This window comes from Ictalurus punctatus, chromosome 27 (genome assembly GCF_001660625.3).
Source record: "Ictalurus punctatus breed USDA103 chromosome 27, Coco_2.0, whole genome shotgun sequence".
NCBI classification, from domain to species: Eukaryota; Metazoa; Chordata; class Actinopteri; order Siluriformes; family Ictaluridae; genus Ictalurus; species Ictalurus punctatus.
In genome coordinates, this window is record NC_030442.2 from 1432501 (window position 1) to 1449255 (window position 16755).

Sequence of the window (16755 nt, forward strand, 5' to 3'; positions counted from 1 at the left end):
TTTATTTTTTTAGAACACCAACCACCGTTTTGAACAGTCACTAATTACTGAATAAACATGTACGTGCTAATAGTTTTTAATTCTCCGTCCTAGACCTTGACGTTTAAGTTTGTCCAAAGTGTCTGTGACAAATATCATCAGCGAGTGCTGTGGCGTTTGTTCAGCTTTTGTAAAGGCCAGACTGATATTAAGGGGAAACACTGCACACATGCTCAAAGCCGAAGCTTGTGTTTCTCACAAGGCTTTACATGTCAGAGCGACTGATCAATTGTGAAAAGGGGGGAGGGGAGGTGGGGGGGGGGTGGGCGTATGGACAAATACAAAAGAAAGGCCAGCCTGAACAAGTGCTGAACTGTTCTCCGAAATGGCCTGAAATACTTGAAGGAGGCGCGCAGGTATACGGAACTCGTCACTGCCCCCTGTGTGTGTGTAGGAGACACTCCAGCGTCGCACTGTTAGATTTTATTCTATTTTATTTAATCCTCTCCGTCCCTCCTATCTCCTGTTCATCGCGGGACCAACGTTCCCAGGAAGGAACTTTATTAAAGCGCCAGAGGAAAGAAAAAACAAACAAAACCCAAGGTCAGAAACTCTTCAACCCTGCGTGTGGAGGATTTTCTATTCAGACTGCCTGTGCTGCATTTACGTGTACATATGAATTTTAAATAGAAGTAAATGTGTTGCAGCGTACCCACAACAGCACATGCACAGTCATTTTCCTGGCCTTCGCTGTTTTGTGGCCTGCTTTTAGCAAACAACGAGAACACATTCTGATCCTCACTACAGGCTACACACTCCCAGAATGAAGTCCTCCAAAATTTCAATATCATATATTGAAATCACTTGGAAATGACATTAGCTATTACAGATGTGTTGGTTCAGTTCCTGCAGCTCATCTCAAAACTCATGTACAATACTGTATGCTAAAAAATCACCTGACACCCCACCCCCCCCCCCTTTCACTCTTGGATTCTTCATTTGCCTGCAGAATTGTACGCGTCAAATATTTCTTTCCTGAGTGAAAGTGCACTACGCTAGCCTGTATACTGAAAAAACCAGATGTGACGACACTGTACAATTGTTCATGAGGGGGGTTTTTTTTGTTCGTTTATTTTTTATACAAAATAATGTGATTTTTTTTTTTTTTTAATTATTTTATTTATAGAGTGTTTTTGTTTATATTTTCTTTTTCTTTCTTTCTTTCTTTTTTTTTTGCTTTACAGAGGGAAATATTATTTATGATAAGTTAAAAGTGTGTTTGTGTGCATGTGCTTGTCCAGGACAAAACGCGTATGACGTCGAGGACAAAGTTATAACCGCACAATCGGTCAGATCGTCGTCTTTAATATTTATTTCATTATTATGGCTGACAATACACTGGAATGATTCGAAATAGTTAGCATTTGCAGCATCCCTTATAAGGTGCTGAGAAAAAGAGAAAATTATATATACATTTTTTCTCTCTCTTTTTTTCAGCATATATGTGTGTGTGTGTGTGTGTGTGTGTGTGTGTGTGTATTTATATATATATATATATATATATATATATATATATATATATATATATATATATATATATATATATATATAATATGTGTGTGTGTCTGTATATATTTTATATACATATATACATATATACATATATATATATATATATACGGGTGTGTGTGTGTATGTATATATATATATATATATATATATATATATATATACCCCACACGCACAAAATATAGTATAGTTTTCCCCTCAGTGCCACTGTTGTGGACAAGCATTGCATCTTGAGTTCAGACTTTACGTTTAAAAGAAAAGGAAAAACAAGCAAGTCAGCAGGAACCTCATTTTAGCTTTCGTGTGTCACTTTTACGCACTTGCACATTTTGTATATATATACGGACGGGTTTCTTTCTTCGCGTATTTTCGAACTTAATTGGCGTTCTGTTCTCCGAGATCTCAGTTTGTATATAATCGTGACGACCTTTAGCCAAGCTACTGTTTTTATGTTCTGTTCATGACGTGCCTTTCAGATAGCCATGTCGAAAAAGAAAAAAAGAGTGAGAGAGTGTAGTGTAGAAGAATAATAATAAGAAGAGTAACGTGATGGTTTTGCCAAAATTGGTGTTGGGTGGAAATGTAACCTTCGATACGTTCTGGTATTTGTTTACAGTTGTTGACGGAGCGTGAAAGGTGCGCTTGTGATGAACAGGCCAGTCATTCATTACAACTTAATTCATGAGATTAGACATGCTTTGGGCTCAGTAATTACTCAAAAGTATTGATGCAAATGCAAGGTTCTGTTTACTGCTATTATTATTATTATTATTATTATTATTATTTTTTAAATCCCCTTGCTTTGTTGTTTCTTTTCTTTTTCTTTTTTCTCTCCCCCACACGTGTCAACCTTTTCATCAAGTCATCTGCTTTGTGTGTTTCATGTCATGACAGTGATAGAAGATTAGAGGACATAATATATTTAAGGAAAAAAAAGAAAAAAAAGAAGTCTTTTCTTGTTTGTTTTTTGATGAATACGCTGGATATATCTTTATTTTTCAATAAACTCTTTCTGTGACAACAGAAATTTCAATATAATATCTATGTGCACTCTAAAGCAGCATATATAGTGTGTGTGTGTGTGTGTGTGTGTGTGTGTGTGTGTGTGTGTGTGTGTGTGTGTGTGTGTGTGTGAATATGTATATATCTCGGTGCCTCTTGCCAGTATCTGTCGCACACAGGTGAGAATCGCAGTCATGCGGAGACGCCTTCGGACTCGTGTGAGTCTTGTGTAACCGCACGTTGCGCAAACGAAGCATGGCCGTGCGTTTGAGCAGGTCCGTGTTCCTGGCAAAAGAACTCCACGGCGTTGGACCACAGGAAACTCATATGAAAATATACATCTTCAGAAATGAGTCAAAACCTCTTCAGCTTGTGCACACAGGATGTATCTGCAAAAAAGGGTTTACACCGAAGAGCAATGCAACCAACGCATTACTGTATTACCAGAAAAATGCACGACTCACTCTATTGCACGTAAACATTTACTAGCTGCTATCTCTAGTGCGCCTATTTCCACTACATATCGTTATCTTTGCTACATGTGACGCTCAGATACCGGACAAAATTCCCACATATACGTCTGAAAAGGCTAAAAATGACCAGGTAACACCTCAAAACTTCCCATCCTCTAGGGTCGAGGGTAAGGCCTCACGTGTGCTATAGTAACGACACCACTTTATGTGCTAACAAATAACACAATAGCCTGGGCTGGATTTTGTTTTGTTTTTTCAGTCCTAGATTTAAAATATAAATAAATTGTAGTAAAAAAAAAAAAAAAAAACACCCACTGGCGTTGTAGTGTAGTTTACCAGACTCTAAGTTTGATGTGATTTCAGACTGTGTGGTCAGCTTGAAAGAGTTCAGCTTGATGTACAGTAGAATGTAGCTAGCTAGAATTAGCATTCATGAGGAGATTTGATGATACATAATCTACATGAGCCAAAAGCTAGCTCCTAGCTAGACTAGCTAGAAGTAGCATTCTTAGGGAGGTTTAATTATACTTCGCTCAATGAGTCTCTAAAAGGACCAGGAAATGTGAGATAAGCGACATAACACTAAAACTAACCTGTAGACTAGCTTTAATGAGAATTAGTGTTTAATGAGGGATTTTTAATGACGATTGAGGATGGAAAAAGTAAAGGCAAATTGAAAAGAAGAAGAAGAAAATCCTACATTTCCCTCTGAAAGAAGTGTGAAACGAGTGTTTTATAAGTTACATACGCCGAGTGCTAGTCTCTAACGAGCTAGAATAGATGTTCATGAGGTGACGTGATCAAGCGTGAAAGTGAATTGATACAAGGACGTTACGCTTAATAAATCTCTAAAAGCACCATGACATGTCAGTGTTACGAAAGTCACATAAGTGTAATGCTAGTTCCTAGCTAGAACTAAATAAATAAAATAATGTTATTAACTGTTTAAACCTTGTGTGATGAAAAATATTACATTAGCTGAACACTAGCCTCTAACTAGACTAGCTCGAATTAGCATTCATGAGGTGTGAGTGAATTAACATTAATAAATAATACAAATAAAAAGGACCGTGAAATGGCAGTGCTACGTAAGTAAGTGAGACTTGCTGGAATTAGCGTTTATGAGGTGATTTGATGATTTTAAGTAAGTAAAAGCGTGTGAGAGTGAGTGTTACATAAATTACACAAGCCTAATGCTAGCTAGACTAGCCAGAACTAGCTGTGATTTCGGAATGGAAAAGCGAAGGCTACTCTTAATAAAACGTCTGGGAAACCAGAAAGAAAGTGAAGATTGTGAGGGGGGAAAAACAACCCGAAGGGTTTTCTGCTTATTAATGAAAAAGTGGATACCCTAAAGTACTTCCAAAAAACAGTTTATGCCCCTGATTCACCCTTGCCTTGTTATGAGAGGAAAGTAAGTCCGATCACGAGGGTTCATTCGAGGGGTTAATACTCATGAAACGAAACAAATATACTGTAGGGAAATATGTACAATCATACGTTTGTACCTTTGTGACTTGACCAGCAATTTATTCACTAGTAACACGTTTTCTCAGAACACCTGGCTAATTTCCACATCACACAGTAAGGTACCGACGACGTTTCACTGAACTGTCGACTTTGGAACGTGAAACCAGAGCTGTAAGCAGAGTTGTGCTAATCACCGTACACACTCCCATTCATATAAATATTTATGTAAACGAACAATACTTCGAAATAATCGAGTGTAACACATGACGGCACCATTCTAACGTGTACGCCAGCCACGTCACCTAACATCGGCGAATTATCATAGCTAAACAAGATCATTTACATTAGTCACTTAGCATATTGATCAAATTCCAATGTTCACTATACTACCATTAGATCTACAATAAACATTTTATAATTATACATAACCATTGAAAATGAAAACGCTGACCTTCAGAACAATGTCGTCGTAACTACATGAGCGTGTTATGTACACTGTTAAGATTTAATAACGTTGTGCTAATCTCTCTGCGATGTTCAAGCTCTCGGATGTTCCGGCTGTGTACGAGTGTGCTTCTTGTACCTGTAGAACGTTTTTCTATTCTACTTTGGATACTCGATCGTATCTGTCCGTTTTCAGTGTACAAGCTGCAGGATGTGATTATCTTGCAGTTGGCGGGCTTGTAAAGAGGTAGACGTCCATATGGCGAAGGAATCCACACCCTGTAATCACATTTAAGGAAGAAAAATGTCCAGATGAGGCGGGATTCGAGTTACGATAACGGCGTGGCAGCTGCTTCGTCGTTTGTCGCTCGAGGAGCACACACGGATGCTGCGGAAGATGAATGAATGCTAAATATAGTTTTGTGTCCGAGGTACCATCTCTCTTTCTCTTTCGCTCTTCTTCTTCTTCTTTTCATTTCTCTCCAGACACTCCAGTCTCTGATACTCCCAGCCACAGGTAATGAGTGTATAAGAGCAGGTGCATTTTCATTGCGTTGTCATCTTGACGAATGATAAATACACATGTACACACACTCAGTAGCTCGGTATTGTTAAGACAGGCGGTGTCCTTTTTAAACGTTATCGAGATCAGCTGCAGTGGCTTTGCACCACGTGAACACGCCCATGAAGAACGCTTCCTTGACCCAGTTTCATATCTTCAGGAGGTTTGTTCCTGTTCTTGTTCTACTTCATCCTTGTCTTCCTCAGAGAGTCTTCAAAGAGCAGGGGTTATATTGGCGAGGATGAGAGGTTGCTGTGACTCACTGTGCATTCTGTATGTGTGTGTATTTGTTATATGTATGGGAGTGTTTGTGCGTAGGTGAGTGTTTCCCTTCCTTGCGAGAGTCTCTTCAAAGTGTGTGTGGGTGTATGCAGATCGAGTCCAGTCTCCACTGTGCGCTGTTGATCCTACTCGAAGCGCTCGTAGTGTCTGGTCTGTCTCACTCGAGGGACCATGTCGATCAGGAGCCTGAGGGAAGAGGCAGACATATGACTGACAGCGACATACCCAAAAAACATGCTGTAACCTGATGTATACTGACTTGACAATTGCATATGCATGGATGCCAAATAAAGGCAAATCAATACTTTTTATTTGTGTTACTAATCAATCAGTGGTAACTCGGTTTATTTACAGTGTTAACTTTTAATTTGGTCTTGTAATATGATATGTTTGTCTGCCAGAACAAACACAATAAAGCATAGAAAATGTTCCGTTCCACCTGCCATTTCCTATCGTAGATATACGTGGGCTTTCTGAAAAGACTGGCTCAATGGGTTATCAATGGGAACTGCTGCACATGGTTTGAGTCAAACTGCATCTGAAGTCATTTGAAACCTTGACTTTGTATTAGTGGTGTGCAGGATCAAGACTGGGATCCACCAGGACCCAACAAAACAAATCGCAGAGCAGGTGGATTTTACTTGTGGGACAAAAAGAGGTGATTGTGGTGGCTCAGTGGTTAACATGTCGGACTACTGATTGGAATGTCGTGAGTTCAAATCCCAGAACTACCAAGCTGCCACTGCTGGGCCCTTGAGCAAAATGCTCAGTTGTATAAATGAGATCATTGTAAGTTGCTCTGGATAAGCATGGCTGCCAAATGCCATAAATGTAAGTGAATACTCAATAATATGTGGGAGCATTGCATGCTTGTACCATTCATTCATCTTGGGTAAATGCTTTGGCCACTTTAGCTTGAATTACTACTTTATTAGTATTTTGGGAAATAGAACTAAGGACTAATTTGGCCAAACTTTCTGTGGGAGTGGATGGAATTGGTCATAATTCTGTCAGTTGCAGGCAGGGTTGATCAGAATTTCTTTGGGAGTTGATGCGACTGATCAGAATTTCTTTGGTAGTGGGCGGAATTCCTTCAGGAGTTGGCGGAATTGGTCAGAATTCCTTCGGGGGTGAGTGGAATTCCTTCGGGAGTTGGCGGAATTGGTCAGAATTCCTTCGGGAGTTGGCAGAATTGGTCAGAGTTCCTTCGGGAGTTGGCGGAATTGGTCAGAATTCCTTCGGGAGTTGGCGGAATTGGTCAGAATTCCTTCGGGAGTTCGCGGAATTGGTCAGAATTCCTTCGGGAGTTGGCGGAATTGGTCAGAATTCCTTCGGGAGTTGGCGGAATTGGTCAGAATTCCTTCGGGAGTTGGCGGAATTGGTCAGAATTCCTCCGGGAGTTGGCAGAATTGGTCAGAATTCCTTCGGGAGTGAGTGGTATTCCTTCAGGAGTTGGCGGAATTGGTCAGAATTCCTTCGGGAGTTCGCAGAATTGGTCAGAATTCCTTCGGGAGTTGGCAGAATTGGTCAGAGTTCCTTCGGGAGTTGGCAGAATTGGTCAGAATTCCTTCGGGAGTTGGTGGAATTGGTCAGAATTCCTTCGGGAGTGAGCTGAATTCCTTAAGGAGTTGGCAGAATTGGTTAGAATTCCTTCGGGAGTTGGTGGAATTGGTCAGAATTCCTTCGGGAGTGGGCGGAATTAGTCAGAATTCCTTCATGAGCGGGGTAAGGATTCGTCACAGTTACTTCTGGAGCAGGTGAGATTGCGTAGGGTTGCTTCAGGAGCAGGCAGGATTGGTCAGAATTCCTTTGCGAGTGGGTGGGATTGGTCATAATTCTTTTGGGAGCCAGTGAAATTGGTTAGAATTCCTTTGGAGGCTCTTAGGATTGGTCAGAAAACTACTGTTAATGGGCAGGATTGGTTAAAATTCCTTCAGGAGCAGGCTTGAGTGGGATTATTTTTTCTTAAATAGTCCTGCTCAAACAACTACTTTGTAAAATAATAATAACAATAACAATAACAATAATAATAATAATAATAATAATCATCATCATCATCATCATCATCATTTTAAGACTCTGGACTTCTGATCAGAAGGTCATGAGCCCTTGAGCAAGGCCCTTAACTCTCAACTGCTCAGTTGTATAAATGAGATAAATGTAAGTTGCTCTATATAAGGGCATCTGCCAGATTGCGTAAATGTAAATGTTGTGAGGAAAGTCAAGCTAGCTCTCAGTTAAAACCAATGCTGCTTTGTTATCATAACCTCCACTCATCTGGGAAGGCTTTCCACTAGATTCTGGAGCGTGGCTGTGGGGATTTTTCTCTTCAGCCACAAGAGCATTAGTGAGATCAGGCACTGATGTTGGGCCAAGACGCCTGGGGTGCAGTCGGCATTCCAGTTCATCCCAAACGTCGTGTTCGGCAGGGTTGAGTTATTTAATAATTGTCATAATGTCTGATAGTATTCTATTAAAAGAAATAAACTTTATACTCAAAGCAGATAACTCTCACATTTCTAGTGCATGTTTTGCATTTGGGACTGTAAGTATGCTCAAAAATCTCACTTGACGCCATAAGCCAGGATGATGAGTCCAATCAGTACACCAATGGCGCCGTCCAAATACCAAACCTTCGGGTTGTGCTTAAACACTTCAGCACTGATGAGGATGGAGAAACCCATAACTCCGCCCACCAATGAGTTAAAGCCTGCAGATAAACAAACAAACAGCGCAGTATTATCGTCGGTGGTCTATCACGAAGTCTGATTACAACCTGGATGTCATAAGATCATGTTTAACACTGCATTCAGTAATCAGGTTTGGGAAACTTTTGGATTATATCTATTTCTAGCCTTCAGTAGAAAAGTACAAGTGTTTATTATTAGTCTTAGCTTATAAAGTGTATGCATGCAGTTCTTGCAGGCAGAACTGCTGTTATAGAAACTCAATCAACACCGTCTGACCAATCAGAATTCAACAGCACTGTGGTATAATACATTTTATTATTTAAAGTCTTATTCTGTCTTTTATTTCCTCCCGTTTGGAACTAATTCTAAGGAAGGACTTGTCATATAGACGCAGTAAAAGGTGTGCAATGATAGACTGTGTTAGGAGGAGATTTCTCAGCGCAGGTGTTACATTTCACACTCTGCTGCTGAATTTAGGTGCACGCTTGTCAGCTTGTGCAGGTTTGCGAGTCTGTGTTTGCTCTAACTGTCGTTGCAGAGTGTCTGTTCAACCATAGTTGCTTGAACTTAAAAAAGAGCGTCGCATTCTGCCATATTGTGTCGAGCGGGTTAACACGGAAGGTTAAAACTCTGAACAGTCTGGAGAACTCCTGCGTATGTTTACACTGCATGTACACAATTCTGAAGTACACATTTTAGTAGCATACTCCGCATTACAATACTGCCTCGGGCATGCCCTAATCGACTTTCCCTGATGACTCGGCAGTGCATGTCAGCTATCCACGGAGATGGAGTTGGGATTTTATTTATTTATTTATTTATTTTTTGCTGTTCCAATACTTTCAGAGGGGACTGTTTATAGAGATCATATGACACTTTAATTACACACAGGTGGACTCTGTTCAATCGATTATTGCGTAAGATACAATACATATACTCCTTACAGTGTAAGTTTGGGCAATTAAATAAAGGAACTATTGGCAAAAACTAATATTCCATCAAGCCTGTAATCTTTGTTTTTAAGGACTTGCTCATCATCCACTCTCAGATCTCGGAGCCCTCTGTAACGGGAACGGAGTAGGCAAGGCACTTGTTTGGTGAAGCAGTTACTGGAAGAGCCTAGATTTGTTTTACAGTTGATATAATCAGTGTTAGCCTCGACTGTAGCACAAATATACACTCAGTGGCCACTTTACGAGGAACATCAGTACACCTGCACATTCATGCAGTTATTCATTCGGCCAATTACGTGCCAGTGGAGCAATGCATAAAATCATGCAGATACAAGTCGAGAGCTGTAATTAAAGGGCAGATGGGCTACAGCAGCAGAAGACCAGATCGGGTTTCACTCCTGTCGGCCAAGAACAGGAATCTGAGGCTACAGTGGGGACAGATTCACCGAGCTGGAAAAATCATTACCTAATCTGATGAATCTCAATGACTGCTGCAACGTGGCATCTTGGACCTGTCTTGTGTCAGTAGTTCAAGCTGGTGGTGGTGTTGGTGGTGTAATGGTGTGGGGAATTAGGCACGCATTAGGCCTCTTCATACCAATCGAACATTGTTTAAATACCACACAGCATATTCAAGTATTGCAGCTGAGTACATTCATCTCTTCAAGGCCACAATTTATCCACGTTATAACGGCTACTTTTTCAAGCATGACACATTTTTATTTATTTTTTTGGCTTTTTAAAAAAAATCTTTAATCCATCTCTTATTCCTTTACACCGTGTGTTTCGTACAAGAGAGAAATGGGAGGGGCTAGAAGCGCAGATGGAAATGACGCAGTAATTACAACATACCGTCAGTGATGAGTGCCCTGCTGGTCAGCACTTTACCCAGCATGCACTTTAGCACAGCCAGAATTGAGCACACCAGGCCGCTGAGCACCGACACGCTGTAGAGGAAGTCATCCTGCGAGAGAGGAAGAGTGGAAGAGAGAGATGAGTTGCACAGATGGATGTTGACAGAAGGGTGGAGAGGGTGTGAGAGCGACAGAGCGACAGAGCGAGAGAGAGAATGGTGAAACATGAGCAATGGGGGAAAAAGCTGCATTCTTAGTCTTAGGCAAATCATTAATACTGCATGCCAGCCTTGTAGGCAAGAAATACTGCAGCGCTGCAAGGTTACGGTTATTGGAACACAGCACTTTCTCTCTCTCCCTCTCTCTCTCTCTCTCTCACACACGCATAAACATGCAATATATGTCAATATAGCCACCGCCCCAACAGTGTGATGAATCTGCAGGATCAGAAAACTCTTTATTGGTGCCAAGGAAAAGTAATCTAAAAATAAAACCCCAGTGGCGGTGATTTCGGATGCAACCAGGTAAGAAAAATACCGATCCACACACTCGAGTCTCATTTATCCCTCTTACAATACTGACGAGACCCTCAATCTAGATCAGTAGAGGACCTGCTGTCCACAGAGTCCTGATCTGAATTTTCAAATAACACCTCCTGTATTTTCCCAGTGGTCCGAGAGAGAGAGAGAGAGAGAGAGAGAGAGAGAGAGAGAGAGAGAGAGAGAGAGAGAGAGAGAGAGAGAGAGAGAGGAACGTGTGGATGCATTAATCCATATTGCCATAATACAGAATTGTTCAGTGCTGTTTTCCAGACCTCACATGTATAGCACTAGAATGATGCCTTTGGTTCACTGAGGAACTCTTTTGTTTAAGTAAAAGCGCGAGTCACAGTTGATAAATTAGTGCGCCTTTTCGCTGAGCAACCGAAACTAAAGACAAGCTTCATCTTTCAAACGTTAGCTAGCACGCTAAAAACTCTGATAAACAACTTGCTAGCTAGCCAACAGGTACCTGTAGTTATCAGGTGGCTTCCTGTGATCTGTGCAAGATGCTGCTCTACAACACAAATGTAGAAATGGACAAATAAATATGAGCAAATGTGTGTTGACATTCGCTAGACTTGTTTGGAATTTTAATATTGTGCTTAAATCTGTCAAAAATAACTACCGTATGGCTTACCGTAAAGAAATACAGCGGTGCTTTAAAGTTTGTGAACGCTATAGAATTTCCTATCTTTCTGCATAAGTGTGATCTAAAACATCATCAGATTTTCACACAAGTGACGAATCAAAATTAGATAAAGAAAACCCAATTAAACAAATGAGACGTGGCCCAGATGCAACAAAACAGGCTCAAACCATGATACCACCACCACCATGTTTCACAGATGCAGACGGACAACAGTGTTGTTTTTGGAGAGCGGTGGTTTTCTCCTTGTAACCCTGCCATGCACACCGTTGTTGTTCAGTGTTCTCCTGATGGTGGACTCATGAACATTAACATTAGACAATGTGAGAGAGGCCTTTAGATGGTTAGAAGTTCCCCTGGGTTCCTTTGTGACCTCGTGGACTATTACACGTCTTGCTCTTGGAGAGATCTTTGTTGGTCTCCGCTCCTGAGGAGGGGAACACTGGTCTTGAATTTCCTCCATTTCTACACAATCTGTCTGACTGTGGATGGGTGGAGTCCAAACTCTTTAGAGATGGTTCTGTGATCTTTTCCACCCTTTTGACTTGTGTGAAAACCTGATGATGTTTTAGGTCACATCCATGCAGATATAGAGAAACTTCTCAAGCGCCACTGCAGATTAATAAAAGTAGTGAGTGGAAAGTACTGAATGAAAGTCAAACGTTTGAGAAAACTCATGGATGTACTACAGAAATAATTCTCACCCCTGTTTCTAATCAGCAGGCTATCACAAAATCAAATGGGAGATCAGCAGAGGTGTCAACATCAGTAATAATTCAAAAGACAAACATCATCACTGGAGAAATGCTCTAAGCTCGCCGATGTGGTAAGCTCCACAATATGCATGCAAAATTCTGCTTCTTTAGACCAAACACCCCATTATAACAGCACAACTTATATATATATCCTAAGTAATGCAGGTTACATCAGAGAAGGAAAAGGACCACCATCTGTTGTCTGGCCCCCTGTTATCTCATCTATCACTGCAAAGAACATCACATAGCTGGACAGCACAGCTGAGTGAGTATTCAGTTCCATCGGATTCGTTTTTGTTTGCAGCTTTGCAGAAATCTGGATGTAAGTTTAATGATAATGAGTCTTTATTGGTCACCTATACATTACAGCACACTAACTTAGAAATAGGCCTGTAGTTCTGGGGCAAAGATGGATCAAGATCAAACAGGTGGAGCTCCTGGAGAGAGACTTTTAAATATTGTGCGCTTTGGCATGGGGATGTTTGAGACACACTGCCCTTGCCTGGCATGGTATTACCATAAGGGCACTCTATATTGCACGTACTGTACGTTTCGGATGTTTATTCTTCTTCCGATAGGGCTGTGTGGCATTCTCATGACCCGATCGCTGACTTACACACCGACCGAACATAGTTTCAGTACCGTGCCTGATAGTTATAAACACTAAGTGAGACTCATGAACTCGTTTCAGTTCCTGCTAACACACACCCATGTGTATATATACATATATATAGCATGAAAATGAAAGCACAGGTCTAGTTTAAACAAACTGTTTATTGTTCATTTTAATTAGCTAACCACGGTTTGTTTAAGGATGTGCGTGTGTGCGTGTGTGTGTGTGTGCGTGTGTGTGTGTGTGTTTGCATGTGTGCCTTTCCCGCCCAAATCAGTATTCCAGTCCATCTAGAGCAGTTTATTGCTTATCCAACAGATGCTTGAGATCATTAATAATCAGCAGGCTATATACAAACATGCGCACACACACACAAACAAAAGCACATCAATCTTCACATGCCACCGCAAACACACACACACACACACACACACACACACAGGAGTCCAATTCAGCATGCACACCCCAATCCTGACAGAATATCCTTAACATTTAATTACCCAACTAGGGTTAGTCTGTGTGTGTGTGTGTGTGTGTGTGTGTGTGTGTGTGTGTGTGTGTGTGTGTGTGTGTGTGTATGACAAGATGGTTGTTGAGGAAGAGAAAGGGGGATGATAGGAGAAGAGAGGATGATGGGGGAGTAGACAGATTGTGTCTAGAGAGAAAACAAGATGCCTCTCTGTGTGTGTGTGTGTGTGTGTGTGTGTGTGTATGTGTGTGTAAGAGTGTGTGCGTGTGAGAAAGTAGGCAAAAGGGACGTGAAAAGGAAAAAAGTTTGAATGTGTGTATGAACTGATGAGTGTCGGAGCAAGACGGGAAAAAACGTAGAGAGCAGCTTGAAAGTGTATATGTGTAAGATTACGTATACGTGTAGAAACTTTGTGTGTGTGTGTGTGTGTGTGTGTGTGTGTGTGTGTGTGTGTGTGTGTGTGTGAGACATCAGCAGCAGATGAAGGCTGCAGAAAAATATCAGATCTATTTTTATCAGGTGCTTGTATGCGCCAAATGTAGCTTCACAGGCCAGAGCAGGAGCTCAAGTCCTCTGGAGAGCAGCTAGAGTCCTGATTAAAACATCACCCCACCACCCCACCACCCCCCTCCCACACACACACACACACACACATTTTCGTCTCTTACTTTCTCTCTCATTTTCCTTTAGCCACTTCTATTAGACTAAGGCAATTAGATTACAGCATGGGGTTAGTAAAGCACAGCGCCTTTGTGTGTTAGTGTATGTGCACACGTGTGTGAGTTGGGGAGGTGGGGAATAACTGAGCTCTCGTTCCTCCTTATGTTGCCAAGCAGCCCGAATTGCCTGGCAACAGAGGAGTGAGCTGATTCGCAGCATGCACACACCCGTCCCTGGCTTCCCACTTCGTCCTGTGACGCTGTCTCGTCTCGCTTCACACCTCAGCTGTGTTCTGTCACATCTCTCTCTCTCTCCTGATGGCTGGCAAATCATTTCTAAATATCCTACCCATTTGGGTTGAATGATGGGGTGCTGGTTAGCTGAAGGCAGGTCAGAGTGGAAAGATTTCCCACTTTCATCATTAAAAAAAAATTCATTCATTAACACATTCTGGGCTGATTAGTGAAGTCATGACACGACGGAAAAAGTCCATGATGAAAACATAAATGGGGTCGGGGTCGGGCGGGCGGGTGGGGGGGGGGGGGGGGGGGGGGTATACGTTTATTGTCCCCTTTCACGTATCTCATTTCTTTAGAGGAGAGTTGCGAAAAAAGTCGCAGGGGTTTATAGGTTTTTATTTTTAATAAAAGCAATCCGATATAAAGCTTGAAAGACGAATAACGGCCACATTCATGGACACGGGAACGTACAGGCTGCTCATGAGGTTCTACACACCTCTTTTACTGCATTCATTCTTCTTCAGTAACTGCCAGAATCACCGTCTTTTAAATTACTAACTAAATAGAACCAATGAAGTTTGTTAGAAAATATCACAGGTTTGTAGATTATTGTACAAATTATTTGTAATCATAAACTAATCCATCCATCCATCCATCCATCCATCCATCCATCCATCCATCCATTTTCTGGGTCGCGGGGATCCTGGAGCATGTCCCAGGGAACTCGAGGCACAAGGTAAGGTCATAAACTAATCGCTGACGGTTAAGCGTTAAAAAGTGACTTTGTCGACCGCTGAGTCATGTTGCTTATCCAAACCAGCAAAACTTTATCTAATTGGACCGCTATAAGTCTTATTTGAAAACCCAAGTCTAGTGTCTGAGACCTTGTCTGAATATGGTAAATGCCCAAGCTGTAATGAAGCCAGACATTCAATCATTCATTCATTCATTTCATCAACAAGCTGAGAAGGTCAGTTCAGACTTCTCCATGTGTCGTCACAGATTCCAGCTAATACTCAAAGATTCCCAAGCCAACTGTGAGATAATCTCTCCAACAGGTCCTGGGTCTGTCCTGGGATCTCCATCCCCTGGGATGTACCTGATGCATCTCTATCGAAAGCTAATATTCTCTGGTAACTAAGAGAAACCAGCAAGTCGGTAACTGGTTGGGCAATAACTGGCACCATGTCTTTGGGATCCATCTGCCAAGGTTATTTAAATCACAATCCAAAATTTTCATTTTCATTTGGGGGTGAGGGGGTGTCACTGTTTTGGGCTTTTGTAAACATCTGATCACCTTCAACCATGGGAAGAACTGGTGCTACACTTACACAAGTGTTACTTGACTTTCAGACCGTCCAGGTGACCTGTGCCTCAACGAAGCCTGAGATCACAGTGGGGGATCCATATCCATGCAGGTGATGTTCCATCAGGACACCTGTTCTTTTTTTCATTGAGAACTAGTATGTTAAGAACCTTGGAAAGCCATCCCTGTCTAATGAAGCTGCAGCTCTGGGCGAGTACGTTCTCCTACAGGCAAACTTGGTCCTTAAGGTGTACAACAACTTGGTGAATTATTTAACACCATCCCAATCTAGTGTGCCTATTTGCCTCACATCTAGTGGTCCTAGTATACAGTCTAGATCCACTGCAACCTGACCAGAGTGAAAGGGTTAATGACTAATATGATTACTGAATGAATGAAGGAATTAAGGGATATTAGGTAGTGGAGCACTCTGGCATAAGTCCCAGGCCATCTTTGCTAAACAGGTGATACAAAAGGTCTGGTGTAGTGGAGTAGTCAGGTGCAAGAGGTAAGATTTGGTAAGTTTGCTGAATTTGCCAGGAAGGAAGCAATCTGGGCTGCAAAGATGTTCTTTGGAAGGTTCTGGATTAAACCATTGTTGGCCAATTTGGTGCTGAGCTGAGACCAAAAGGCATTCTGGTCTACTAAAATATCCCACTGTATATGATTCTGTATGCTCTTTAAGGATGGAACAGCCCAATTTCATAGCCCTGCCATTCTTCCATACTTATGAGGATAACTGGCCACTTCGTGGTCCCTGAGGTCAGTCCAGTTGCACAGGCTATATGATTGTTCCAGCAAGTTTGAGATCTAGTAAGTGAAAGCCCAGCTCAGAAAACTTTAGCCACGCAGACCATAGCCACACAAAGTAGTCATTAGTTCCCCATTGGCAAAATGGCTCCAGGAACGTCTAGAATTATTAAGCTTCCTGAGGCAAGATTTGAAGGTGTATGAGGGAAGTGTTTCTGGAATAGTTCTTGGCACTGACTGAAAGGCAGGAGCTCATGAGGAGGGTGGGGTGGTAATAAAGGAAAAGTGGCACATCTTTGCCTGTACCACAACACTGACATACCTGACCTCAAGCAGGGAGTTTCTGAGCTCTAGGTTTATAAAAATATCAGCTACAATTCTCACATGCTTGCTGTGTCTTGCTCCAGTAATCTTGTCCAGGTTCGTCATCAGTACCTTGGGCATAATTAATATCCTGCTTTGCTGAAGGCATAACAGACCAATTCAGCTCTGGATCG

General features: G+C 41.7%; 2 protein-coding genes across 3 annotated transcripts in view; one reads left to right on the forward strand and one right to left on the reverse strand.

Annotated features, from left to right (window-relative positions):
- mgat5 (alpha-1,6-mannosylglycoprotein 6-beta-N-acetylglucosaminyltransferase) overlaps positions 1-1139 on the forward strand; it is an 86035-nt gene extending 84896 nt beyond the window's left edge. The window contains exon 17 of the mRNA XM_053676490.1: positions 1-1139. This exon is cut by the window's left edge and continues 1571 nt beyond it. The gene's annotated coding sequence lies outside the window, so the exon portion shown is untranslated.
- Positions 1140-3296: 2157 nt separating this feature from the next.
- Positions 3297-16755, reverse strand: part of tmem163b (transmembrane protein 163b) — a 43915-nt gene continuing 30456 nt past the window's right edge. For both annotated transcript variants that reach the window (XM_017458520.3, XM_017458522.3), the window contains exons 6-8: positions 10277-10388; positions 8350-8491; positions 3297-5967 (exon numbers count right to left, since the gene is read on the reverse strand). In XM_017458520.3, coding sequence (XP_017314009.1) covers positions 5907-5967; positions 8350-8491; positions 10277-10388 — 315 coding nt within the window. In that variant the 3' untranslated portion in view covers positions 3297-5906. The remainder of the gene's footprint in view (positions 5968-8349; positions 8492-10276; positions 10389-16755) is intronic.